Source organism: Balaenoptera physalus (genome assembly GCF_965194825.1).
Source record: "Balaenoptera physalus genome assembly, chromosome: 17".
In the NCBI taxonomy this organism is placed as follows: Eukaryota; Metazoa; Chordata; class Mammalia; order Artiodactyla; family Balaenopteridae; genus Balaenoptera; species Balaenoptera physalus.
The window spans coordinates 3,960,442-3,988,267 of NC_138895.1; the positions used below are offsets into that span (position 1 = coordinate 3,960,442).

At 44.4% G+C, this 27,826-nt stretch overlaps 1 protein-coding gene across 2 annotated transcripts in view; it reads left to right on the forward strand.

Moving 5' to 3' along the window:
- LOC309646593 (uncharacterized protein) overlaps positions 1-24,016 on the forward strand; it is a 34,348-nt gene extending 10,332 nt beyond the window's left edge. The window contains exons 2-6 of one of the 2 annotated variants that reach the window (XR_014255450.1): positions 17,954-18,040; positions 18,374-18,522; positions 21,419-21,501; positions 22,455-22,525; positions 23,817-24,016. Coding sequence is in view for 1 of the 2 variants with exons in the window: in XM_082433114.1 (XP_082289240.1) it covers positions 17,954-18,040; positions 18,374-18,522; positions 21,419-21,432 (250 nt within the window). In the remaining variant the exon portion in view is untranslated. Of the gene's footprint in view, positions 1-17,953; positions 18,041-18,373; positions 18,523-21,418; positions 22,526-23,816 lie in introns of both variants that reach the window. The other variant, XM_082433114.1, reaches the window with a different exon arrangement.
- Positions 24,017-27,826: the final 3,810 nt, after the last annotated feature.

Here is a 27,826-nt window from a genome sequence, read left to right on the forward strand (position 1 = left end):
TGGTCAGGGCTTGGACTTTATCCTAAGGCTGCGCCCTGGCCGCGGGAAGGCAAGAGGACGGGGAGGGAGGCGCGCCTCGCAGGAGGGAAGCGGGTCAGGAGTTGGGTGGTCCCCAGGCGTCCACCCTGATGTGCATCCCGACGGCCTCCTCCGCGGAGATGGAGACCCGCACCTCGCGGATGGCGTCGGATGGCACCTCTCCCAGCGGCTCCTCCTGGGGGTGCACGAGGTGCCTCCCCCAGCCCCGGCAGGAGCAGGCTGGGAGGGGGAGCATGTGGGCCCCGGTGTGGCGGGTGTTGCATTTGCTAAGAGGGCTCTGAGAGGCACAGACAGGCGTGCGCTCTGGGCAGCGAGGGCGGCTCTGGCGAGGCCCGAGATGCTCGGGCACGGGCCACGCAGCGGGTGGCCCAGGACTGCGCTGGGCCGGACGAGGAGAGCCTGCGGGGAGCGAGCAGAGGTGGAGCTCCAGTTCCCGCCGAGGGGGGCCAGTGGGGTCCAGCCGGGCCCTGGGGGAGGAGCTCCCCGCCTCCCCATCCCCCTGGGAGGAGCGGGTTTGCACAAGCCCCAGCGATGGCCTGCGAGCGCGGGGAGGCGAGGGCTGTGGTCCAGGGGCAGCGGCGGGGCGCGGGGGCAGCAACCCCCTGCTTGAAGGCCCGCGCTGCCGCCTCGGGCTGGGGGCGCCTGTTCATTGTGTCCCCTGGAGGCCGGTGGGGCTCAGACCCGCGCCTGCTCGGGACGCCGCGCTGGTAGCATTAGCGGCGCACGTGGTGCTGTTTTAGCAGAATACTTTCTAACCTTGGGCCTGTAGTGTCAACTCCTAATCCTGTTTCGCTCTATAAGTAGTCACAGTGCTTTACGTTAGTTTATGAAACTGTATTAACATTAAATGGGGAAATTCACAATCTGTTATTTTCCTCAAACACCAGAGAGCGTTTTTTAAAAGTAAGAAATATGTCCATTTTTTAAAAAAGTACCATAGAGTTTTTTTCTACTCTTCTGTTCAGAAGGGAGAAGCTACTCACCTTATTGACCAAGTAAAACAAGAAAAACCATCATAACAAGGTTATATTAAAATTCAGGGATTCTGGACTGAAGAACTAAACTTTCTTCTTTTAGTGATTATGTAATATCTTCTTTTCTAAGCAAGAGACCTACTGAACCTTAAAAAGAGGCACAGATACAATCCTATTTCTAAACAACATGGCATAGAATGAAAGAACTACCTCATTTAAAAGAAATAGGCCATAAAATAACATGGGGAATATCTTCATTATACACATATTGCCACTGTCACAGCATCTGTAAGAGTCTGACCTAGAGAGATGTGTGTGCCGTTAAAATAGAATTTACAGGACTTCCCTGGCTGTCCAGTGGGTAAGACTCCACGCTTCCAATGCAGGGGTCATGGGTTCGATCCCTGGTCGGGGAATTAAGATCCCACATGCTGCGTGGCCAAAAAAAAAAAAAAAAAAAAGGATTTAAAAAAAGAAATGAGAAGGATTAGAATCCCTTCAGCGACGATCAGTGACATTTAATCTGAGGCAGACTTTCTAGCTGTGTGTGAGGTGCTACTGGTTTGGGCAGAGCTTGGGAAATTCAGCCTCTTCATATCAGAGTGCTGTGTTGACAAAGGTAGTTTTTTGTTTTTGTTTTTCTGAGTGAATTAATAACTAAGCCCCTTAGGCAGAACTAGATTCTCACATGTGTAGTTAGGAGAAAAATACACATGTGGGTAGGAGCCTCAGCATGGAGACTGATAAAGCACAGCCCGGATGCTTGGCTCGCTCGCTGCTGCATAGGAGCTGGACCAGGAGGAGGTCAGGTCAGTGTTGAAGAAAGACTGGGTGGGCGGGGGACTGTCACCCCTTGAGTCCAGCCTGGCTGCGGGGGACGCCACGGGAGGGGAGAGACTGGTGGGCAGGGCAGCGGCAGGGGGCCTTTTTTATTGAGCAGCTACTGCATCCTGTGTGTTGTGCTCTGTTCGTCACACCTGTCCCCTCCTGTCCTGTCCTCCTTACCAGGGTGCTGAGTAGAGCTTTTCCAAGGGAAAGGGTGCCGTGTAGTCTAATCACAAAACTTGGCATTAAAATTACTTTCCAAAGATACCGTAACAGTGCTTCTCTTTTGTCTCAGATTATTAGCAGGACCTAGAAGTTTAATAGCTGAGACCTGGGATGCCTAATTTGTCCAGCTCGGTGCTGGGCCTGACTCACTGGATGGCCTTAGTGAAATCATTTTCCATCTGTGAGTGAGTTTCCTTGCTGTTAAGACAAAACCTAAAAATACATATTGTCTTCATGGGTTATGGTAAGGACTAGCTGAGTAATCTTTACTAAGAAATTGCAACTTTTTAAAGGAAAAAAGGTATTTCATCACAGAGGAAATCTGTTTGGGAGTTGCCTGATCCTAAAGTGATATGATATCAAATAAAAAAGGTTCTTCAGCCTCCTCAGTTAAACCTGGACTCAGTCCAGGTTGCTCGATGCGGGCTAGGAAATGGTACAGTGCCACTCCGGCCGGCTTCCAGAGGGCACGGTGTGCTCAGGAGGGGGCAGGCTGTCTTACGCGCCTCCGCGTGGAGCTGCCCCCCCTCCCCCTGCACCACCAAGCTCACTCTCCCGTGAGCAAAATCCACCGCTCATTTTTCTTCGAAATTTATATGACCCCATTTTTTTGGCTGCATACACATCTAGTTTGAGAAGCAGTGGCTTTTCTAATTTTAAACAGGAAATGCTGCACCACTTACATTATTTTTTTTTTATACCTTTATTCCTCCCTTTAACTTGAGCAGCTGATTCTCATAGCTAAGAAGGTTTCAAGAGGCAGATGAGAAGAGTAGATAAAGCCTAAATGTGGAAGGCAAGAGGTGAGCTTGTCTACCGACTCTCTCACCACCTTGGATGCGTAGAGGCGCTCACAGAGGGAAATGGACAACCAAGGCAATGTCAAGGCCAGCCTGCACCTGCCCCCACTGCCCAAACAACTGAGCTTTAGGACGGAGGGCTCGGCCGAGGCCTCTCCTGGCCACTCACCGCCCTTCGTGAGAGACGCAGAACCTGATTCTTCCTCCTCATCCTGGCGTTTGCCTTCGTTCGGACACATCTGACCCCGTGACCTCTTAGCTCCGTGACCCAGTGACCTTATTCTCTAATGTTCACGGCTTCCTGTTCTCACGGTGCAGAATGTGAAGTCTGAACCACGTTATCTCTTGAAACTGCTCCACCTCCAAAGTCACGAATTCAGACATCCTCCTTGCTGGTCACGAAGCCTGTTCCTACCTCTTCTTGAGCAGAGATTCCCGCCAGCACCGTCCTTCGACCTCGGGGCGCCATCCACGCCTCTGCGCCATCTCCCTGTTCGTGGGTCGCTCCTCTGTTAACTTTGCCAGCATTCAGGTCGGATGCCGCGGCCCCTCCAGCCACCACTTGCTTGCAAGCTCTAAGCTCACGTGCCCTTCTTTTCTCGCGCATGCCTGGCAAAGTTGAGGTGGGATGGACCCGACTATACTCACCGTCTGTCCTTGCACCGAGCAGCTGGGCACTGCTGGAGGAAAGGTCCCCAGCCACGCACACTGGTATCACTACACACCCTGGACCACCAACCTCAGGGGGCTCCCTTTGCTGGCAATCTCACCATGCTTCTCTGACCTGTTTACACTCCAGCCTCTGAAAAAACTTTTCAAACATTTTCTGTCATTTCCTTCAACCTCAAATATGCCCCACCTCTCCTTCATTGACTTTGGTTTTCATTTTTGTTTCATAAAACATAGAAATATCAGACAAGATCTCTTGGATTTGGGGCCGCCAAATCTGTACCATCACCTGCATCTGTCCTAGTTTTCCTCTCCTCTTGATACAACCGAGTGGCCATTCCTCCTCTAAAGAAGAATTACTTTACATCCTGCTCTGGTCCTGAAGATATGGAGAAGTGGTTTACGGTGGCAGCCATGTGGAGGTCATTGGTGACCCCTGAGAAGGCCACATGGAAGGTGCTAGAAGGTGAAGAAAACAATAAGACAGCTACAGACAACTCATTTGAGAAACTTGATTACGAAGGGAGGAAATTACTTACTGTTTTCTCCCAAACTTCAGGCTCTCAGCTATCGCCTTCACCCTCCCCTCCTTCCTCTCTACCCAGTCCCTTCCACCCTGGACCTGTGTCATCTACACAATAGTAGCGGCAGCTAGACAAGCAAGAAACAAAAACCACCCTTCAACCTTGCATCTCTCAGCTATTGGCCTACTGGTTGCTTCTCTTCATGATACAATTTCTCCAGAGTCCTGCAGCTTTGGAGAAAGTAACTTCCAAAGAAGATGATAGAATCAGTTTAACAGACCAACTCCACATTTACTGACTGCGTACTCTGTGTGAGGCGCTGGGTTCAGCAGTGGAACTTCATGGTTCCATAAGACCCAGCTCTGTTCTCCAGACCTGCAGGTTGGCCCTGTGAAAAGGCAATGGTGATGCATCGCTACCAGCAGTTGGTGAGGCCGGCAGGGCCCAGGGGGCACAAAGCAAGAAGGAAGATGAACCCTCTCTGCAGGGGTCCGGAAAGGCGATGCCCAAGCTGGGGTGTGAGGGGTGAAGTGGAGTGGCTGAAAGGCAAGGAGCATGTTCCAGCCAGTGAAAACATGTGCCCAGGTTCATGCAGGGAACCTTGTGCAGAAGCCTGGGGAGGAGGTGATGATGGAGGTGGGGGAGATGGGGCTGGAAAGATGGATAGATGGATAGATGGATAGACAGATAGATGGTTAGATGGATAGATGGTTAGATGGAAAGATGGACAGATGGTTAGATGGATAGATGGTTAGATGGATAGATGGTTAGATGGATAGATGGTTAGATGGAAAGATGGACAGATGGACAGATGGTTAGATGGATAGATGGAAAGATGGATAGATGGAAAGATGGATAGGTGGAAAGATGGATAGATGGATACATCTCTGACCAGGAATGCAGAGGGGCTCACACAGAGGATGCCGGCCTCTTAGCCTCTTTCTCCAGCCCCAAGGACATCAGAATCACTGCATTCGATCTAGGTGTGGTCCTAGGTGTTAGCAGGTGCTGAATAAATGAAGAATGACTGAATGTTCTCTCATGAAACCTACCACATTATTGGTGTTGTTTAAATTAAAAGTGCTAATGTATCTAAACTGATTAGAACACGGTCAGGCACAGAATGTAAGAGGCAGTGGAGCATAATGTTTAGGGCACCACTCTATGGGTCTAGGTACCCAGGGTTTATGTCCTGGCTTCACTACTTACCATGACTTTAACCAAGTTACTTAGCCGTAATTCTTATAGTATATAATTCACAAGGTTATCATGAGGGTTAAATGAGTTTATATGTGTAAAGCACTTAATGCTTTGCAACAATTCATAATAATTGTTCACAATTACTATTAATAGTTAGTCTGGTTAATTATTTTTAATAATTTAAATTATGATTAAATAATTATTGACCATTATAATGAAATACCCTAAGAGCTCTGATTCCTAAAGCCTCCCTCTCCCAATGCATTCTTTTCCTGGCATACCTTTTGCTGAATTGGGGGATTCAGATCACTCATTAAGTGTGTCTATCAGCTGATGGAAGACTACTTACATGTTGGACACCAGCATGGAAAATTGGTAACGACCATCCACAGACTAAACATCATGATATAACAAAGTCTAGTAGCCTTTCTTCCTCATTTAAAGTATGATTGAATAATTCACGTATAAACTGGAATTATGTTCTGGAAGGCTAAAGAAAGAAATAACTGCTCTAGGGACTTCCCTGGTGGCACAGTGGTTAAGAATACACCTGCCGATGCAGGGGACACGGGTTCCAGCCCTGGTCCGGAAAGATCCCACACACCCTGGAGCAACTAAGCCCGTGCGCTATAACTACTGAGCCTGCGCTCTAGAGCCCGCGGGCCACAACTACTGAGGCCGCGTGCCACAACTACTGAAGCCCACGCACCTAGAGCCTGTGCTCCGCAACAGGAGAAGCCACCGCACTGAGAAGCCCGCACATCGCAACGAAGAGTAGCCCCCGCTCACCGCAACTAGAGAAAGCCCGTGCGCAGCAACAAAGGCCCAACACAGCGAAAAATAAAAACTAATTTAAAAAAAAAGAAAGAAAGAAATAACTGTTCTAGGTGTATACTCTGGAGGGTTCGCATGACATTCTCCCCATATTTTTTTTTGTTTATTGTCATGTCAGCTTTCAGATTTACGGTTCAACTAGCCCAAAGAGCACGTATTTTTATATTCTGAAAAATCGTATCAACCAACAGTGTAAAACAACAGAAACCGGTTGCAAAGCTTTCACTTTTAAAGAGCGTCCAAGCGCCCTGCCCTTTTCCCAAAGGACTCTTTTCCCTTTTATAGATGCGCACCGGGCTCCAAGGCAGTGCAAATAGAGCTTCCTGTTCCAGGGAAGTGCTGGCTCCTGCAGAAGCCCAGCGCTCCTTTGGGAAAAGTTGATAGGAACTAGGAGCTGTGTGTGACCTGAGGCACGGGAGTCAGCTGAGCCAGCAGGAGGGAAGCACATTTAACAGCCCCTTTGTGCAGACCGAGGTCCCAGAAGCACTTCTGGGAAAGTAAGTCTGGTGCCATACACACAGTCCTTGTGAAGAATGGCAGGGAAGCTGGCCCAGCTGGAGAAGGACATTCCCAGATTAGACGCCCAAACCTTGGACCTGGCCGCTTTGGAGAACTGAGAGATGTCTGGAATTCCCACAATTCGGGGCTCCTGTGTTTGACATGAGTAGAGATTTAAAAATCAGAAAAAACAAATGGATTCTGCACACCCTCACTCTAGTCCAGTAGGAAATATTTTTCAGGGGGCTTACTGTTTACACATGAAGGACATGAAAATTTAAATCTATTTTCCTTCTTTCTTGACCTTAATATTTTCCTATACTTTTAAATTATAATAATAAAAAAATTATTTATTCATGGTTGAGTTGCTGGGTAATTCATTCTGATAATTTTGATCTTTGACTTTTGTGCATTTCACAATCTCATCAATGGTGGCAAGAAAATAAATCAAAATAGTATAATGAATCCTTTTAGACTTACAATGATATTATGACAATTATGAATATTATTTTGATGATAGCTAACGTTTGCTGTGCACTGGCTTTAAGTCAAGAGTCTCCATCAGTAAGAAACTGTTTGAGCATGAACAAACAAATTGTGTTTGCTAATTCAATGTAAAATATGCAAATACACCACCATCCCGTTATATTCTGTACACTTATAAAGCATAAATAAAAATACAAATGAGAGGAGTGACGTGAATAAACAAATAGAAGTTCTTATGTTTCCTTTTTGCATGATGGTAGTTTGTGTACTAATGGAGTATGGACACCCCAATTTGGAGACCACTCTGCAACCAGTGTATAAACTGTTATCATTCCCATTTTAAAGATGTGCACACTGAGGGGGTACAGAGGTGAAGCCCTTGCCCAAGGTCACTGGGGTACCACTGTGGGAAAGGCTACTGGCTGCTGTGCCATCCCTGTGACCTCATGACCTCTCTCATTTCTGTAGCTACTCCAGCTGCACTTCCAGGAAGCTGTACCATCATGCTAGCGTATTCCTATTTCTGTTCCTTCTCAATCTGAATATTAGATGCATGTACTTAAACAGGGTGTCCAGATATGTTTTAGTCTTATCATCTGAGACCTTTAAAACACATTGAATCAATTTGTAACTTTATCCTTGGGTCCAGACATAAGCATTTCAGAATGAACTGAGATTCTTCATCTGAAACTTTCTTCCTTAATCAAGAAACGAAGCCCAGTTATTGGGTTTGCTGTGGTTAAGAGTAGCATGGAATTAAAATTGGAATTAAGAAAATGATTCAATTTAGAATAGCTTCAAAAAAGGAATAAAATATTTAGAAATAATGAAAGCAGTGCAAAACTTGTACCCTGAAAGCTACAGAACATTGTTGAAAATTTTTTTAAGTTTTTTTTTTTTAATTTAATTAATTAATTAATTAATTTATGGCTGTGTTGGGTCTTCGTTTCTGTGCGAGGGCTTTTTCTAGTTGCGGCAAGCGGGGGCCACTCTTCATCGCCGTGCGCGGGCCTCTCATTATCGCGGCCTCTCTTGTTGCGGGGCACAGGCTCCAGACGTGCAGGCTCAGTAATTGTGGCTCATGGGCCCAGTTGCTCCGCGGCATGTGGGATCTTCCCAGACCGGGGCTCGAACCTGTGTCCCCTGCATTGGCAGGCAGATTCTCAACCACTGCGCCACCAGGGAAGCCCCTTTTTTTAAGTTTTAAATAAATGAAAAGATATCCCATGTTCATGGATTAGAAGACTTACTGTTGCTAAGATAGCAATACTGCCCAAATTGACCTACGGATTCAACTCAATTCCTATTAAATCCCAGCTGGCTTATTAGAAAAAATTTATAAGCTGATCCTAAAATTCATATGGAAATTCAAAGGGCCAAGAGAAACCAAAACAATCCTGGAAAAAGAACAAAGTTGGAGAATTCACACTTCCCAATTTCAAAACTTACTACAGAACAACAGCAATCAAGATAGTGTGGTACTGGCATAAGGCTGGACATAATAGATCAACAGAATAAAATTGAGAGTCCAGAAATAAGCCCTCATATTTATAGTCAACTGATTTTTGACAAGTGTGCAATTCAGTGGGGAAGTATAGTATTTTCAGCAAATGGTGTTGAGAAAACTGGATATTCACATGCCAAAGAATCAAGTTGGACCCTTACCACGTGCCATATAAAAAAAAAAAGTTCAAAATTGATCAAAGACCTAAATGTAAGAACTGAAACTATAAACAACTAGAAGAAAACATAGGTATAAATCTTTGTGACCTCGGATTCTGCACTAGTTCTTACATATGGCAGCAAAAGCACAAGCAGCCAATGGAAAAAAAGATAAATTGGACATCATAAAAATTAAAAACTTTTTTTACTTCACAGGACACTTTGAATAAAGGACTCCAGATAGTAAAAAGCAACCAAAAGAATGGAAGAAAATTTTTGCAAATCATATATCTGATAAGGGACTTGACTCTAGAATATTTAAAGAACTCTTACAACTCAATAATCAAAAGAAAGTAGCAAGAAACCCAAATGATCCAATTTTAAACAGGAACAAAGGATTTGAATAGATATTAAAAAAAAACACAAATGGCTGATAAGCACAGAAAAGATGCTCAATATTACTAATCATTAGGAAGTGCAAATCAAAACTATAATGAGATACCAATTCATACTCATTAAGATGGCTATTATAAAAAAACAATCAAACAAAACAAACTGAGAAAATAACAAGAGTTGGTGAGGATGTGGAAAAACTGGAACACTTGTGCATTGTTGGGGGGAAGATAAAATGGTGCAGCCACTGTGGAAAATGGCATGGTGATTCCTCAAAAAATTAAACAAAGTATTACAATATGATTCAGCAATTCTACTTCTGGGTATATCCCCAAAGAACAGGGGCTTGAAAGCAGGGACTTGAAGAGATATTTCTGCAACCATGTTCATAGCAGCATTATTCATGATAGCCAAAAAGTGGAAGCAATCCAAGTGTCCATGGACAGATGAGTGGAGAAACAAAATGTGGTGTATACATACAATGAAACTTTATTCAGCCTTAGAAAGAAAATTCTGATAGATGCTTCAACATGTATGAACCTTGAAGATACTATGCTAAGTGAAATAAGCCAGTCACAAAAAGGGCAAATACTGTATGATTCCACTTATATGAGGTACCTAAAGTAGTCAAATTTATAAAGACTTTAAGCAGAATTGTGGTTTCCAGCAGGGAGGGGAAGGGGAGAATGGGCAGTTATTGTTGAATGGGTAGAGTTTCAGCTGGGGAAGATGAAAAATTTCTGGCGATGGTTAATGGTGATGGTTGCACGACACTTTGTACTTAATGCCACAGAACTGTATGGTTTAAAAAGGTTAAAATGGTAAATTTTATGTCATGTATATTGTACCACGGTAAAAGAATAAATTTAAAAAATAATAAAAAGGCAACCCAATTAAAATATGGCCAAAGAATCTGAATAGAACCTTCTCCAAAGAAGATATACAAATGGCCAACAAGTACATAAAAAGATGCTCAGTATCACTAGTCATTAGGGAAATGCAAATCAAAACTACAGTGAGATACCTCTTCACAGCTTCTAGGATAGGAGTAATCAAGAAGACAGATAATAAGTGTTGATGAGGATGCCGAGAAGTTGAAACCCTCATACACTGCTGGTGAGAATATAAAATGGTGCAGCCACTTCAGAAAACAATTTGGTAGTTCCTCAAACAATTAAACATAGAATTACCAAATGATCCTGCAATTCCACTCCTAGAGAAAAATGAAAACAGACATTGCACAGACCTTGTACATGAATGCTTATAGCAGCATTGTAATAGTCACTAAGTGGAAACAACCCAAATGTCCATGAATACATAAAATGTGGTATACAAACAATGGGATATTATTCTGCAATAAAAAGAGATAAAGTACTGATTCATGCTAAAACATGGATGAACCTTGAAAACATGATGCTAAGTGTAAGAAGCCAATCACAAAGGACCACATATTTTATAATCCATTTATACAAATAAGCAAATCAACAGAGATAGATAACAGGTTAGTGGTTGCCTAGGGCTGGGGAAGGGGGTGGGGTGAATAAGAATAGATGACTATACACCTATTAGAATGGCTAAAATCAAACAAATTGATAATACCAAGTGTTGGCAAGGATGTGGAGAAACTGGAACCTTCATACATTGCTGGTGGAAATGCAGAAAGGTACGGCCACTTTGGGAAACAGTTGATGTTTCTTAAAAAGTCAAGCACATGCATACCTATAACCCGGAAATTCAACCCAAGAGAAATGAGAAACATACATCCACCCAGACTTGTACACAAAAGTTCATAGCAGTTTTATTCATAATAACCAAAACTTGAGAACAGACTTGTGGTTGCCAAGAGGAAGGGAGGTTGGGGGAGGGATGCACTGAGAGTTTGGAATTAGCAGATGCAAACTATTACATAGAGAATGGATAAACAACAAGGTCCTACTGTATAGCACAGGGAACTATATTCAGTATCCTGTGATAAATAATAATGGAAAAGGATATAGAAAAGAATGTATATATGTGTAACTGAGTTACTTTGCTCACAAACCCTGTTCTTACTTTGCTTTGTAAATCAACTATACTTCAATTAAAAAAAAAAGAACATAACCAAAACCTAGAAACACTGCAAATGTCCATCTATTAATGAATAAATAAATGAAGTGTGTATATTCATTCAAAGAAATATTACTCAGCAATAAAAATGAAAGAACTATTAATATATACAACAACATGAATCAATCTCAAAAAGTTATGCTAAGTGAAAGAAAACAGACTGAAAATATTATATTGTCTGATAACATTTATATGAAATGTTTTTAAAAAGCAGAAGTATGGAGACAAAAGATGATAAGTGGGTTTGGGATAGAAGCAGGGACTGACAGAAAGCGGTCACCAGGGAACATTTCGGGGTGATGAAGATGTTCTAAAACTGAATTGTGAGGAATTAACTGTATTTTAAAAAAATTTTTACTGGAGTATATTTCCTTTACAATGTTGTGTTAGTTTCTGCTGTATAGCAAAGTGAATCAGCTATACATATACATACATCCCCTCTTTTTTGGATTTCCTTCCCATTTTGTTCACCACAGAGCACTGAGTAGAGTTCCCTGTGCTTAAGTAACTGTATTTAACTTACACAAAATCACGGAATTGTAGATGTAAACTGGATGGATTTTATGGTGTGTAACTCATACCTCAATGAACTTGTTTTTAAAAAAGGAGAGGGAAAAGGGTAATAAAATCCTATACTATTATTTTATTTCCATGAGGAAATGTATGACATCTCTCTTTTTCCAATGCCTGCACTTAACCCCAAGAAGAATAGCCTCAAAAAAATTTTTTTTGTATTGTTTGTGTGTTTGAGAGGAGGGTGAGATTAAGTAATCAGTGTTACTAAAATTATTTAATAAGCGTTTATAACTTGGTACTATAATCATCCCATAAATATATATATTAAACACCCTGTGCTCACTCTTTTGGGTTTTTTTTTTTAATAAATTTATTTATTTTTGGCTGTGTTGGGTCTTCCTTGCTGCACGCGGTATTTTTCTAGTTGCGGCGAGCGGGCTTCTCATTGCAGTGGCTTCTCTTGTTGAGAAGCACGGGCTCTAGGCACGAGGGCTTCAGTAGTTGTGGCTCGCAGGCTCTAGAGCGCAGGCTCAGTAGTTGTGGTGCACTGGCTTAGTTGCTCTGCGGCATGTGGGATCTTCCCGGACCAGGGCTCGAACCCGTGTCCCCTGCATTGGCAGGCTGATTCTTAACCACTGCGCCACCAGGGAAGCCCACTCTTTTGGTTTTTAAACCATTTTATTATTTATTAAATATAGTTCACAGACCATACAATTCAGCCACTTAAGTGTACAATTCAATGGTCTTCAGTGTATTCACAGAGCTACATGTTCACCACGGTCCATTTTAGAACATTTTCATTAACCCCGAAAGAAGCACCTGTTTTGAAAAATATAATCATTTTTCACAAAAAGGCATGTTGTTTATGTTGCCTACAGTAGATTTGTTATTTTTTGTTATTTTTAATGAATTTATAACTATTTTGAAAAGTTCTCAGTTTTAATGTTTAATATTAAACCTCTACTGATAGATGTCGTCTACATAAGCAAGAGCTTTTTGGGGTTCTCAATACTCATGCAGTGTAAATGGTTCTCAAGACCTAAACGTTTGAGATGTGCTGGTCTGTCTACCCATTATCTTGATCTTCTCAAGTTCCACACATTTCTTAGCCCTCTGGCAATATTGCTTTCTTTTACTTCTTTTCTGAAGCCCTTCACAGTGAGATTACCTATAAATCCTAAATTTCAAAATCCAATTCAGTGTTTGTTTCTTATCTTATTTGACCACACTTAAGCCTCTGACATTGTTGTCCTCTCCCTTCTGAAAAATCTTTCTCGCTTTGATGTCTGCGCCACTAACCCTCTCACTATCTCTTCCCACCTTCCGGCTCTTCCCCGCCCCTTGCTTGCTCCTTGCCCTTACTCACTGGCTATTCTCAGGGTTCCAACTTAGGTTCTCTCTCTCACTCTCTAAATGCTCTCCCTGGGGTGTCTCATTCACATCCTTGACTTCAGTCACTGGCAATACATCAACAGTTTCCAAATCTGCATTGCTTCCCTGGGTTTGATGGCCCCCCTTCAAATGCATATGAATGTCCCACGAGCATCTCCAAGTGAACATTCCAACTGAAACTCATCAACTTCCCTTTCCCAAACTAACTTTTTACTTGGGTTAATAATATTATTATCCATTCATTTGGAAACAATAAAAAAGGAAACTCAAAACAATAATTTTAAAAAACTTGTGAAGTTATCTTTGAGTCCTTCTCTTCCTAACCACCCCCCCCCGCCTTAGGCAGTAGCTCCTCAAATCCAATCCTCACCCCCAAATGGCTCTCATATCCATTCCTTGCCTTTCCTCCCCTTATTCCTGCTTACATCTCCCTTTTCCTGAACTACTGCCACCGTCCTATTGGTCAGCCAGCCTCACCTTTCAGAGTTATCCTTCAAACACGCACGTGTGTCCATTGTCGCTTTTGGTTTTTAAAGTTCTTCCATGCTTCCTCCTCACCTGCAGAATGAGCTCGGGATTCTTCACCAGGCTCTGGCACACGGCGTCCTTCGTTATTTGGCTCTAGTGACCTTTCCAGCGGTGTCTCCTGCCACCCCCCACGTACGCCGTATTTCTGAGCGATGCTTTGCGCTGCCACTAGGCCTCGGCTCGCGGGTGCCCTCAGTCAGGAGTGGCCACATCCTCTCTGTCCGCAGAACTCAGCCTGGGGGTCTCCTGGTTTTTCCAGGTCTCTTCATAAAGGTCACGTGCTCTCCGAGACCGTCCCTCTCTCTCAGCCCAAGGCACAGTTGCTTACTTTATCTTGAGAATTCAGAAGTGCGTTTGAATCAGCCCTTTCCATGTCACGCTGTGTTGTGGATAATTGTCTAGTCTCTGTGTCCCCAGCACCCCGTGAGAGTGGGGCTGCATCTTCTCTACACCCAGCAGCCATCCAAGCTCACTAGTAGCTGGGGGTTATTTGGGTGGGAAGGCGTGTCAGAACAGCGCTCTCTTGCTTTCTCAGTGAACCAACATCAGAGAAACTCATTTCTCTTCATAGTTCAATCAAGATGTGAATATTGAATCACTTCGCCCTGGAGAAAATAAGCACAAAATAAGTAACTCTGGTGATACAGAAGAAATGAAGTTTCCTTCTCCCTGTAATTTTTGTTTGCTTCTTCCCAGAGATTAGCAGCATGGAGAAGGATGTGGAGAGAAAAAGGGATGCAGGGATGAAAGAACTCAGGGGAAAGATAAGGAAAACCAGGTGACTTACGGGGGGAGGGGGGGAGAGGTCCTGAAAGGGGGATGAGGGAGATAGAAAAAGAAAAAGAGAAAGCGTTGTGGGAAAGAATGTACAGAAACAGTACGAAAGAATAGTCAATTTGCTGCCAATAAGGAGCTACAGGGAAAAAGAAATACAGGAATGAGAGGAAACTCTGACAGGATGCAGCTTCACAATTCTTTTCAGAGCTGGAGCTCACGCGGCCGCTTGATATTGTCTCTAAGTGTGCGTCCACCCGGACCCCGCACCCACACAGGCTTTCTCTGAAAATCACTGCAGGGTCAAAAGGCCAGAGCCCCACGTTGGAGCTGGGAACTGTCTTTTCTGGAGATGTGGACCAGCATAAGGGCAAAACCAGCTGACACTCCAGTCCTTTGATGAAATAGTTCCAAAAATTGTGTTTGGCTTAACATTAATGAGATGCCTATAGAACCCCGATTATTATATTCAATTTCTTCCTTCTGGTGTGTTTAAATAGCTTTTTATTAAGATCCTATACCAAATTTAATACTGTTTGATGTCACAAATCAGAAGTAACTCTTGTTCCAAAACGTACAGGAGATGAGGGTTACAGCCGGTGATTGCTTCGCCTGAAGGCCAACAGAGCTATAAATTTAATCACAATTTTAAAGTTGTAGCAGAGCGTAAGGGTTGAGCGTATAAATCCTTCATTTTTTTTTTTTTTTAAATGAAAGCTTTCTCTGGAACTGGAACTTTTATTTGTTTAATAAGAAGCTACATATTTGAATGGAATAGATCCAACAGTTGAGAAAAGTGTTATGTGATAATGTCTTAAAAGTAAAATGTTCTTTCTTATTGAACCCACTAGTAATACTTGCCTGGTTTTGAAAGACAACACCACATCTAATCATTTTAAAGTCAGCAGAATAGATGAGAAATCAAATGTTTTGCAAGGATATGATTACAATAGCTTTCATTTTCAAAGTATTCTCCACCTATCCTTCAGTCCTGCAGAGAACTGTGTGTGTACAGCCTCATGTCAGAATTATTAATCTTCATTTTTCTTTAAAAAATTTTTGTTAAAGTATAGTTGATTTACAATGTTGTGCTCATTTCTGCTGTGCAGCAAAATTATTCAGTTATAATCTATATATTCTTCTTCATATTCTTTTCCATTATAGTTTATCACAAGATATTGACTATAGTTCCCTGTGCTACACAGTAGGACCTTGTTGTTTATCCATTCTACATTTGGCAGTTTGCATCTGCTAATCCCAAACTCCCAATCCATCCTTCCCCACCCCACCCCTTGGCAACCACAAGTCTGTTCTCTATGTCTGTGAGTCTGTTTCTGTTTCGTAGATAAGTTCACTGTGTCATACTTTAGATTCCACATATAAGTGCTATCAAGTAATATTTGTCTTTCTCTGTCTGATTTACTTCACTTAGTCTGATAATCTCTAGGTCCATCCATGTTGCTGCAAATGGCATTATTTCATTCTTTTTTATGGCTGAGTAGTATTCCATTGTGTATATCATGTTTTCTTTTGAGTCCTCTTCAAACATCAAACTGTTAACTGAGCATTTAGAAACAAGTAGTGTCACAAGTTCGATCACTCAAGTAAGGCTTCACCAGTTCAGCCCAAAGATTGTCCATCAGAGGGAAGATGGATTTGTGAGCAGGAAGCAGAGGCAGAAACATGACACTCTATCAAATTTCATGTTTAGTTAACATTCTTCCTGAACTGCCACCTGCTTTCTTTAACGCTCTGTCAAATCTCTGAAACCTCCTACCGTGGGCTTGTAGAGTGTGTGAGCCTGAGGGGAGTGGAGCGATCTTCCGGGCCAGCTCCTCGTTTGATGCCTCATTGAAGGCCGAGGGGCAGCGACTGGCCACGGTCACTCAGCTGGTCTGGAGAAAGGCCGGGATCGGAACTTGGGTTTCCCGACTCCGGCACACCCTCTGCCACGTCACATCACCTGCTTCTCTGCTCCCTGAAAAGACTGTCCTTTGGGCATTTCCCAAAGTCCAGGACATATTTTCAGATCCATGAGCCAAGCCAGGTTAAGGGAATTGGTGTTGGCTCCCCAAGTCGGAAGAGGTTAGTCAGCCATCTTTTGTATATGTTTGCAAATGATGAGAGAGAGGGGAAGACGGCAGGTGGGCATCACGCAGGATGGTCTGACACATAACACACTAGAGGTTTGGCTAAGCAGGGAGGAGCAGAGGCTGGCCTCCCGCGGCCTGGGCTCCTCCTCTAGCCGGGTCTGGGTCTGTCTGGCCCCTGTGGTGGGGTTTCTGGGACGGTTAAGGGAGCTGATGCACTGACACCGAGGCCTGCCACAGTTAGCTGTTACAGAAAGTGCTAGAGGGAGCTGCTTTTGATTTTGAGGCACCCATAACAATTTGATGGCACCTGAAGGTGCCCTGGACAGTCCCTCCCCTGCAGGGACCTGCGATCTTTCCAACAGCCCTTCCCCCAGCGGGGTTCTACAAAGCTGCACACACTGCAGATCCCAGCTGGGTCCCTCACGTGCTGCTAAGCTGCAGTTTTCAGTGTGACCCTGAGGGATCCATTGGGAATAAAAGCCGTGATCCTGCAGGGCAATAAACAAGCCAGCTCCTCTGACCCACAGACTCTCTCCAGGGTAAGACACCACCGCTCTGTAGAAGCGAGAGGTACCTCGTTCCAACCCTACTCCACACCTGCATTAGTTGAACCTATGAAGGAGAATCCAATCTTCATATCATTTTGAGACAGAAGGACCCCAAGGTCAAGAAGAATAACTACCTAAATCATCCAGAGATCTTCCCTTTCCCTCCATCGCCTGAGACAACATTGCAGGTTTATTAGCCATTTTGTCTGTTAACATTATTCATTGGAAACAAACCCTGGGTGTGTGCCTTTGAGACCCCGTCAATCAACAAAGCTATACATAGAACACTGTGATTTGCTTTGCAGCCGAGAGATCCCCACAGATAACAGACGTAGAGATCTTGCCCGAGAAAGGAAGCACAGTGCTTCCTTATTTTTCTAGCACCCAAGTTAGTCCACATCCTCCATACAGTTGACTATCCAAATAACTATTGACAAACCATACTGATTTTGACCAGGGCTTAGCTTTGTATAATTACAGGAGAGCTCTTTTCTTTGCCATATCAGTATTACAGGTATTTATTGTTTTAGTCTTAATTTTAGAGGTAATTTAGGAATGGAATATTTAAGAGTCATCACATACTTCAATAAATAGTGAAGTAGCAAAAGTAAAACATCATTTATGGACACTTTGAAAAATTATGCGTGCAATTGAGGTTTAACCTGTTTGAGCGACCCTTAAAAACAGACACATTCATGTCATGCTAATGGCTTTCTCCTGTTTCCTTAATGATGTTATAATTACCCGTGGAAACACAGAAGCTGTTTTCCTCCTGATCTGTGTTTCCTCACCGTGACACACAGCACTTCTCCAGTTTTCCTGACAGTTTTCTGACCTGAAGTCAACGTTGTTTTCACTTCTCCTTAGGCCTCGGGAAGCAGTACCTCATACACCCCAGGCTGCCTCCTTTTTGGATACTGAAAACCACGAAGACGGAGGGACCCGGAGCTGTGGGTTAGTCAAGAGCTCAGTGTGCCTGCGCTTTCACGAGGACCTCCGGACCCTTCTCTGCTGCCCACCAGGACTGGCTTTCGGGCTCACTGGGCTGTGTCTCCCCGACCCTTGGGGAAGACTCTGGAAGGAGAAAGCCAGGTTGACCTTGCAGTTCTGGCTCATCCTCAGGGCCTTTGGTCACATGAGCCGTTTTGCCCAGGGATGCTCGGGGCTTAGTCCTGGAAGGGAGACCGCAGCGCATCCTCTGGCTCTTTGCACAGAATTGTCGAGAACGTGGCGTCAGGAAGCCCACACCTCCAGGTATCTCTGCCACAAACCCTGTTCTTCCTGCAGCCCCGGCCGTGGCCCGGAAACACCCAGTCCTGCGTGGGTGGTCCTGCTTCCCGGACCCCTAGGAGAGAGGCCAGCTGCCAGTCGACTGTTTTTATATATGGGCCAACGTATGAGGGGAAACAAAGATTTCCGGAGCATAGTGTGCCTTCGTAAGTTAATTTTTTTTTATTATTATTGTTTCTTGTTTTATATTTTTATTTTCTAAAATCTTATTGGCATATAGTTGATTTAGTAAGTTAATTTATTCTCCGTCTCATCATCTCCTGAAGCTTTTGTGCCTCTGAATGATGCCTGAGGTTTCATCGCTAAAAACGCCTCCCTGGGTTCCCAGGGTCCCTAGGGCAGGGCGGGGGTCTTCATCCGCCAGCACCGTCCTTCCCTATCACTGGGGACTTGGCCCTCGTCCCTCAGGACTTGCCAGCTGGAAAAGGGTCTTCTTCACCACTCTCCACCCTGAATGAACGGGCGGCAGGAGCTGGACACCCCCTGGGTTCTCCGCCGGGCTTGGGACGAGGAGCCCTGGGTACCTGCGTCCGCGGCACTCGGATGCCACACAGGTGCCCTGCAGCCACTGAGCTCCGGTTGCTCGCAGAGCGGCTGCGGCCCCTGCCCCGAGTCAATGGTCTCTGCTCACGTAGTGGCCCAAGGCTTTAACCTGGGAGTCACTCTCAACCCCACTCGCCAGCCCCGGAATAGAAGCCTCCACTTGCGTAGTTGCTACCTTTAACCAGTTACCTAAGTTCTGCCATCTTGGTATCGTTCAAATTCACCGTGTTCTTTATTTGTAGCGACACTATTTTGATTTCAGGAACAGTAATATGTTACCTGAATGAATACAGCCTCGTCCAGGTAGGGGTCTTTGTCTTCCATGCTGCCGCCTCCATCACTGTCCCCGCTGGGATTCGTCTCTTGCCTGTGGGTCGGGGACCCCAATGCCTGTTGGAAGGAGCCCAGCAGCCTTAGTTGGGTTTCACAGGCCGCAGCTGTTTCAGCCTGTCCGTCACTCCCTCCTCCTACCTCTGGTCACACTGTCTGACTTTCCTTGGGGAAGCCTCCCGCCCCCCTCCCTCCCTGTGCTTTGATCCCCCCGCCGTGCCTCTCCACCTCCTCGGGGTAATCCAGTTCCAGGGCTGGCAGGCAGAGGGAATGTGGTCCCGCTGGCACCGTGACTGATGCAGGCTTGGCCGTTTGTGTCCATCAGCCCAGTGAAAAATCAGTCTTTGGAACTATTGTTCAGGAAGAGCTCGATCTGCTGGGTATGCACCCTGGGGGATCTGAGCCCGGAGCTGCTGGGGGCCACCTGGACGTGGACCCTGGACCTGCGGAGAGAGACGGGCCAACAGAGCAGAGCCTGGGTCACACACACCTCTGTCACGTCGGCCACTGAGACTCAAGTTTGCCCGAGCCATGTCGCCCCCAGTCTGTTCAGTTACACAGGCCCTTTTTTATCAGCTCCATCTGAGCTGATATCTTTCTTTTTAACAAAAGAGACATGACTCCCACAGATGGCCATATGAGACCCTGGCTTCTCCTTGTCTTTTGAAGATTCCATAAGGAATCTCTTACATCCAGACTTTTGCACAAGGTACCTCCTTTTCTGGAATTTCCCTTCCTTTTCTTTGCTTGAATAATTCCTATTCATTCTCCAAGAATCAGCCAAGACTTCACCACTCCCGAGAATCCTCTCCTAACCCACCCAGGCTCCCTGACCACGACCCTCTCCAGCACTCACTGTAATACACCCCGATTGCCCGTATACTTTTGGGGACTCCCTCTAGACTACAAGCTCCTTCGGCTGAGATCATGTCTTCTAATTGTTGTATCTCCAGAATCATATATATTTACTCATATGTATGAAAGAAAAATGAAAGGTTCAAAGGGAGATAAAGAGAAATTATTATCTTGGTTTAATTTAAAATGGGACCATGTATTTCAGAAATATCATTGCCTTTGGCTAAATCATGAGAATGAACTGGAGGAGGGCAAGCTTGGAAACATGGAGACCAGTTGTGGTCATTAGGCAAGAAATGATGGCATTATGAATCACGAAGGTGGGCGTGAGGATGGAGGGGATGTGACAGATTCAGGATATTCAAGAGACACGACGGCCCAAGATTGAGGGAATGTGCTGAATTCATTTATTAGCTCTCATGCTTTTTTGCGTGCTTTAGTTCTGTTTTTGAAAGATTAAACTGTAGGGGTCGAGCATGCTGTTGGACGCAAAGGTCCAGGGCTCAGGAAGGAGTGTGGGGTGTGTCTGGGGGTCCTTGGCACTCAAGGTAGTAGAAGAGGTAGAACAGGGAGGCCGTGTACAGTGGGAAGAGAAGAAGCCTGGGACAGACGGTCAGGAAACACCAACAGGCAGAGAAAGAGGATTCTGACCAAACAATCCCCTAATTTTATTTTTAATCCAACAATTCAGGCTGGAAATTTAACTGTCTTTCTCTCTAGACGTCTTCTTATCTATTTCTCCTGATTCTGGTGAATTCAGATAAAGAATACTTATAAGAACTTTTATCTCAACACTTTCTTTTTCAAATAAGATATATAAATATCTAGATAAATATTGCTAAACCTTTTGAAAACTGACTCTACTTCCTCATAATATCATTCGTTATCGATAGTTACTATGACCGTTTTAGGCCAAACTGGGGGGTTGAGGTCATATATCTCTTGATCTTTAAAAATATCTACAACCAGACTTTTGTTTAAGGCAATGGAAAACTGAAAATACCATCCTAGAATTGTTTTTGAGGACACATTTTTAAAAAAAATTAACCTAGTTAATGGCATATTTACAAAGAGGTAGAAGAATCTGGAAGTGTCTATCTCCATTTCCTCTTGATTTTTTTTTTTTTCATACTTGACATTCCTTTTACTCCCGCAGAGCAGGCTCACATCTGCTGTGTGTTTTGCCTTCATTGATACAGATGCTCCAAAATCAACAGGTGTTTTCTGATGTCAGAAGCCTCTCTTGTTTCCTTTGGATGCATTCCAAAGCTGGATAATGACATGTGTGGCTGAAATGGCTTATCTCTTCCATAGGACCAACTGGCTAGAAGATGCCTGAGGCCCTGTTGCCAGGGAATTCTCCATCAGTTTATCCACACGATTCTTCAAACTTCCAGGTCTGGGTTCCAGGTAGCGTGTGTTGTGTGACGTGCACTGTGGCAGCGTCCACATGGAAACCGACAGAAACATTTTGATTCGAAACTTTGGTCTCTAGCAATATCTAGGAATTGTTTTAAAAAGGAAATAGATATAACACATGGTAACCCTCTTCCTTGATTTCTTAACAAAACTTTTGGTCCGGAGATCCACTGAGAGTTTGAACTCTGAATATATATTGCTGTGTTTAAGCACATAGTACTAAGCACGAAATTTAGAGAGTTCATATTAGAAAGAGCTGTCTTGTATGGCAGCCAATTTAATTATTTCTACCATGAGCCAGTCACATTGAAAGAAAAATTCCTAGATCCATCAGAAGAATAATTAAGATATTTAACTATATTAAAACCTTCATGTTCACTGAAATATTTCATGTGCTTCGTTTCCTATTGATTTAAAGGACATGTTTTGGGACCTCCCTGGCGGTCCAGTTGTTAAGACTCCATGCTTCCACTGCAGAGGGCATGGGTTCGATCCCTGGTCAGGGAACTAAGATCCCGCATGCCGTGGCGTTGCAACCAAGAAAAAGAAAAGACATGTTTGAATTTTCACTAGATGAAGCTTAACTGCTTCTGAATCCTTAATTTAAGTTGTAGATTATATTATTCTCCTTCTCAACGTCATTAAAGAAGATCTTTCCAAAAAACAGGAAAATATTTTTTGGTGTATTGTTAAAAGTAAAACATGGTCTACACACAGAACCGATTTGGGGAATTAAAGCCTTTTTCTCCTGCTGCAAGTGGCCCCTGTGAACTCAGAACCCTAAACTCCTTCTTTTCACATCAGGAATTCTTTTATCGAATTGCTGCTCAGTGACCATCAAATCGGTTTTCCTTTCAAAAATATAGTCAGACTCTTACACTATTATAATAAATACCAAAATTAGAAGGTACTTAAAGGCCTCATTTCACAGGCTCTGGCCAAACGGGCGACTGAGAGTGGAGAGAACAGGCCCACCTCCCTGGATGTTCGAGCTGAACTGAGGTGAGTCGACACACGTGTGAATTACGGAGAACAAAGCTGGGCAGGACAGGACAGCAACACGCTTGCCATGCTCACAGGTCACATCAAAGGGCACTTCTAAAGGGGCGACATCACCTGCAGACGAATGTGAAGAAGAGGAAATGTTCTTGAGCTTTTAGGTTACCCTTCACAGGAGTTCTAGCAGTTTGGGACATGGCTCAGCAGGAGGTGGGCTCATACTTCCAGGATTCCTGTTTATTTCTGGCTGTGATCAGTATCCTCGTGTGGGTCTCTCTCTACCTGGGCTGCCGTCGAACAAATCGGCAGAGAGAACAGCCTCTGCGCTCAGCGGGCTCCGGGTGACGCCTCCTCCCACCTTGGCTGGCTCTTCCTAGGCCACCGCACAGTCCGCCCAGCTCAGCCGCTTCCCAGCCCACTGCCACCCCAAGCATCACCATCTCCCTACAGGGGTCAAGCCAGGCCCTCTGACGGAGCTCCCTTCCTCGGGGAGCATCAGGACTGTGGCGTCCGCCCTCTGTCCCTCCATCTCCCTCGCGCCCGGCCGCTGGCACCTACCACACCCCCGTGGCTTCATTTAGTGTTCCCAGCCTGTCATCTCTTAGTCTTAGTGACCCCCTTAGTCTCTTAGTGACCGGCCCCATCACCACCCTGACAGTTTATGCCTCTTGGACCTTTAAACATTCCTCAGATTTACTTTGATTGTTCAGAGAAGGTCTGTTTTCGCTCATCTCTTATCAAGCAGGCTGAATAGCGCAGTTTGGCTGGGTTGGGCTGGGGATTACCTCTGACTGCTTATTTTAGAGAAAGTAGATGACATAGCAGTGGAGAAACCCATCCTTCTGAGGTGGAAGTAGAGATGCCAGATTCCATAGCTGTCTCTCATTGAGGGCTTCTTGGCTGAAAACTACTGAAAATAATAAACACCGTGACGAGGCCGCGGGGGTCCCTTAGGTGTGCTCCAGCTCCCCCCCAGGGATGTTTTCTAGCACACGTGCACCTCGAATCTCCACCCCACGGTTTGAGTCACAGGCATGGCCCAGCAGGCTTATCCCACGGGGTCACTTCTCTGCCCCCTCCAGGGGCGGGACCCCACCCCCCCGCCCCACTCCACCTTCTGCCCTGAGAACAGGAGAACTCCGGTCGCTACAACCTCAGACAAAGTCCGGCAAGGAGAAAACGCAATCTGGGTGGTGTGTCCCTCCACTGATGCCTGGCCGCCACCGGGACGCTTGGAAGCAGAGGGAATGTCTGCCCTTTGAGAATTCAGCATTTTCTTCCTCTCTTCTTCCAGACTCCTTTATCCACCAAACTTATCAGATTTGATACTCTCCAACTCCTGACTTGTATCACCTTTTGAGAGATAAGGAAAGACTGTGGAGCGTCTACTGAGAACCTGCGGGACTGAATTTCCTTATTGATAATTCTCATCACCTCAAATACGCCTCTGCTCTCCTGACATAATCTGTGATTTTAGAACATGCCTTTTCTGTTTTGTCTGTGGTGTAGTTTTGTTTTGTTTTTTTTTTTAATATATAGGAGCAGGTATTTTAATATATGTCTTTATCCGAGTCATTTTATTTTGGTGAGATAAGTAATATTCAAAAGGAGGGTATCAGTTAGCACTATCTTAAAACATATCTGAAACCTATTTCTAAGCCCCAAGTGTCCCCAGCATTGGTGACCCACCCAGCCCTTGGCAGTGGAGTGGACGGGAGGAAGGAAGGAAGGAAGAAGGGAAAGAATGAAACCGAACTGTGCCCTCAGAGAGCCCCTAGTGACACGTTAACCAGCCGCTGTCACAGACCCCCTCCCTGGGAGTGGCTTTGATGTCCAGCTATTCATTCTCTGGTTGCTGTGTTTACCTTTGTGAACTGCGTTCCCTCCCAAGGGTAGCTACGGATACAACAGAAATGCATGAAAATGTACCCTGTTTGGTGAGATGTTTCGTTTGAAATCTGCCAAGGTCAGATTTCAGTGTAAGGTCAGTGGAAGTGCATCAAGCCACCATCGCACTGACCACAGCCGTGGGACGCAGGCACAATTATAACCTGCCTTAAAGACGGAGCTCAGAGTGATTTGCCCAATGTCACACGCATAAACGGCAGGGCCAAGATTTGAATTAGACTATAAAACATTGTGGTACATAAATGACACCTATTCCTCATTTCCCCTGAGTTTGTAATGAATTATTTATTGCAGCTGGAAGGCTGCTTCTTACAGGACATGGTCTTGGTATAGGAATTAAAGATGGAGGGATGGAAACAGCCCCGGATTCCACCTCCAGCGCAGGTGTTGGCACCCCCCCCGCCGCGCCCCCTTGGTGCTGCTCCAGAGCCCAGCTGAACCGGAGTAACACACCCAGGGGGTCACGGGAGCCGAACCTCCACATCAACCCCACTTCCTCTTCCTCCCGCTCCGGCCCCTCCTGAAGGTTCAGCTCGTCCTTCCTTCATGTTTCCTCATTTACCTACAGCTCTCCACGCCATGCCCTTCTGATTAAATAGCCAGATCTGACTGCTGTCGCTGGCGCTCCAGAGAACCCACATCTTTGGAATTCTTATAAAATTCATGGCCTTGTGCTTGACCCCAGCTGGTTTAGTCCTCATGACAAATCATTTCTCAATTTATAAACTACGATCCTGAGGCATCAAGTAGTAACTCTCTCAAAATCACGTAGAGCTCAGGTGGTAGAATGTGTTCAAGTCCATCATCCTGTATCCCCAATTCAAGCAGCTCTAAAAACTCCCGACAAGACCGGGTCTCAGTTATGCGGGGGTTACGTGCGGTTTTTACAGGACTTAATGTAAAATTCAAGTCGGTGAGACCGAAACACGCATGCTCTTCCCCACTTTAATGGGCTTGAAGGCTTCACCGCTTGTGATGAGCCCACTGACCCCAACCACGTGGCCGAGCGCCGTTGATGGATATCAGTAACCTCCCGCGGCTTGAGGTACTTGGGGCTATACAGTCTCTCTCGGGAGACTTGCAAACCTTGGGCCAAATCCTGCCAAATGCATAAATGCTTAGCCAGGAAATTTAAAAAGTCATACTTCCTGATCTTCTAGACCCAAAGGAATCTTTCCTGTCTGTCCTGGGTCACGCCAAAGAGCACCTACGTGACAGTTTGCAACTTCACTCTGATGTAAGGCCACCTGGGCTGGGTGGAGCCTTCGGCTGGTCCGCAGCCTCTCATCTGAAATTCTAAACATCAAAAAACAAAAAAAAACACGGAGAATCAAAAGTATTTGTACAACTTATTTGGCAGAAAAGAATTGATGTTGAGGGTTCGTTCTAATTTCGTTTATCCGCTGAGTGTGAATGTGCCTGTTTCGTGCTGAAATTTTAGTCTGTGTGCTTACAGAGTGCTGTCCCACACCTCTGTGGGTTATTAATTAATACGCATCAGATTCTCTTTCTACTTGGCCCCGAAGGCTTGGAAGAGGGGATTAAGATGCTGTAATTCATTTATGCAAGAACAAAAGGGCCATGATCCTTTGAGTCACTACAACTTTTACCAACAAAAAAATTATTTAGTACCTTTTATTCAGATTAACAAATACATTTTTAGTGTAGATGTTAGTAGTATACCGCCTGCTAGCTATTTCAACGGTGAAGATTCTTTTTTAAACTTTTTATTGAAGTATAGTTGATTAACAATGTTGTGTTAGTTTCTGGTGTACAGCAAAGTGACTCAGTTATATATATACATACATACATACATATATATTCTTTTCCATATTCTTTTCCATTATGGTTTATTATAGGATATTGAATGTAGCTTCCTGTGCTATACAGTAGGACTGTGTTGTTTATCTATTTTATATATAGTGGTCTGTATCTCAACAGTGAAGTTTCTGATTCAGGTAGTGAAATGCTAGCTAACCCCACCTGCTCTGTACAGCAACTATAATCTGCACGGAAATAATCATCCCACAGACACTATAATATATTATTAGCACTGAAATTTTAAGAAATGTTAACTATTTAATTATCTTAAATTTTATTATAAACCTGCCATATTTTAAAACAGAAAAGTTTAAACGGTGTTTAGAAAACACTAAACATTATTCAAATTTTATTTGAAAACTTAGAGTGTAATTTCAACCAGCAACAAAGCATTACTAAGAGGTACCCCACACTCCCTGCCCACCCCACCAAGTTTCTTTTTCTCCTAACAATTAAAGTCATATTGCTTGGTGCCACTGTGGGTAAACACCAATCCAACCTGACAACTGAAACTGTCAGTGATTATGAGCTGGTTATCTTCATGACACAGGGGGAAAAAAAAAAATATATATATATATATATATATATACCAATCAAAAAACAAAAACTACTAAATTTCATAGAAAATCCATAGATCCCTAAGAATGTCTGGGATTTCCTAAGGTCCATGGATCCTACTCTGAAAAACACTAGACAAGCATATGAATGTACACAGTCTACCAAAAGCTCTCCTGCCTTTAAGGAGTTACCTGGAGTGTGATAAAAATATAAGTATAGAGACTTCCCTGGTGGCATAGTGGTTAAGAATCCGCCTGCCAATGCAGGGGACACGGGTTCGAGCCCTGGTCTGGGAAGATCCCACATGCCACAGAGCAACTAAGCCCGTGCGCCACAACTACTGAGCCTGTGCTCTACAGCCAGTGAACCACAACTACTGAGCCCATGAGCCACAACTACTGAGCCCGTGAGCCACAACTACTGAAGCCCGCACGCCTAGAGCCCGTGCTCTGAAACAAGAGAAGCCACTTCAATGAGAAGCCCGCGCACCGCAATGAAGAGTAGCCCCTGCTCGCCACAACTAGAGAAAGCCTGCACACAGCAACAAAGACCCAATGCAGCCAAAAATAAGTAAATAAATAAACTAAACAAAACAAAAAAATATAAGTATACTCAGTATCCCATGGAGTCCTGCCAGGAAGGGCAATAGTTTCTTATAAATGCTAAATAAATTACAAAACCTAAATTGCTAAAGATGAGTGGAAGTAAATGAAAAATTAACCAATACAAATTTTTAAATGAACTAAGAAATCTCAGTGTTTTTGATTGGAATTGAATTCACATGAAATTTTAAATGCCTGGCTTTCATCACAGGAAGGAAAACAATTTGTGAAGAAGCTTCCTTCATGTGTTGCATTATCTGGAACTATTAAAAAATATTTTGCTCATCCTCTCCATATATTTCTTTCATTTGGTGTTAGTAAGCATAGTGGATACTTTCCACTATAGGACGCTACACTTGATATTATTCCAAATGGTGTAGGGGTGCTGGGCGGGCGGGTGCAGATATCTGGCTGG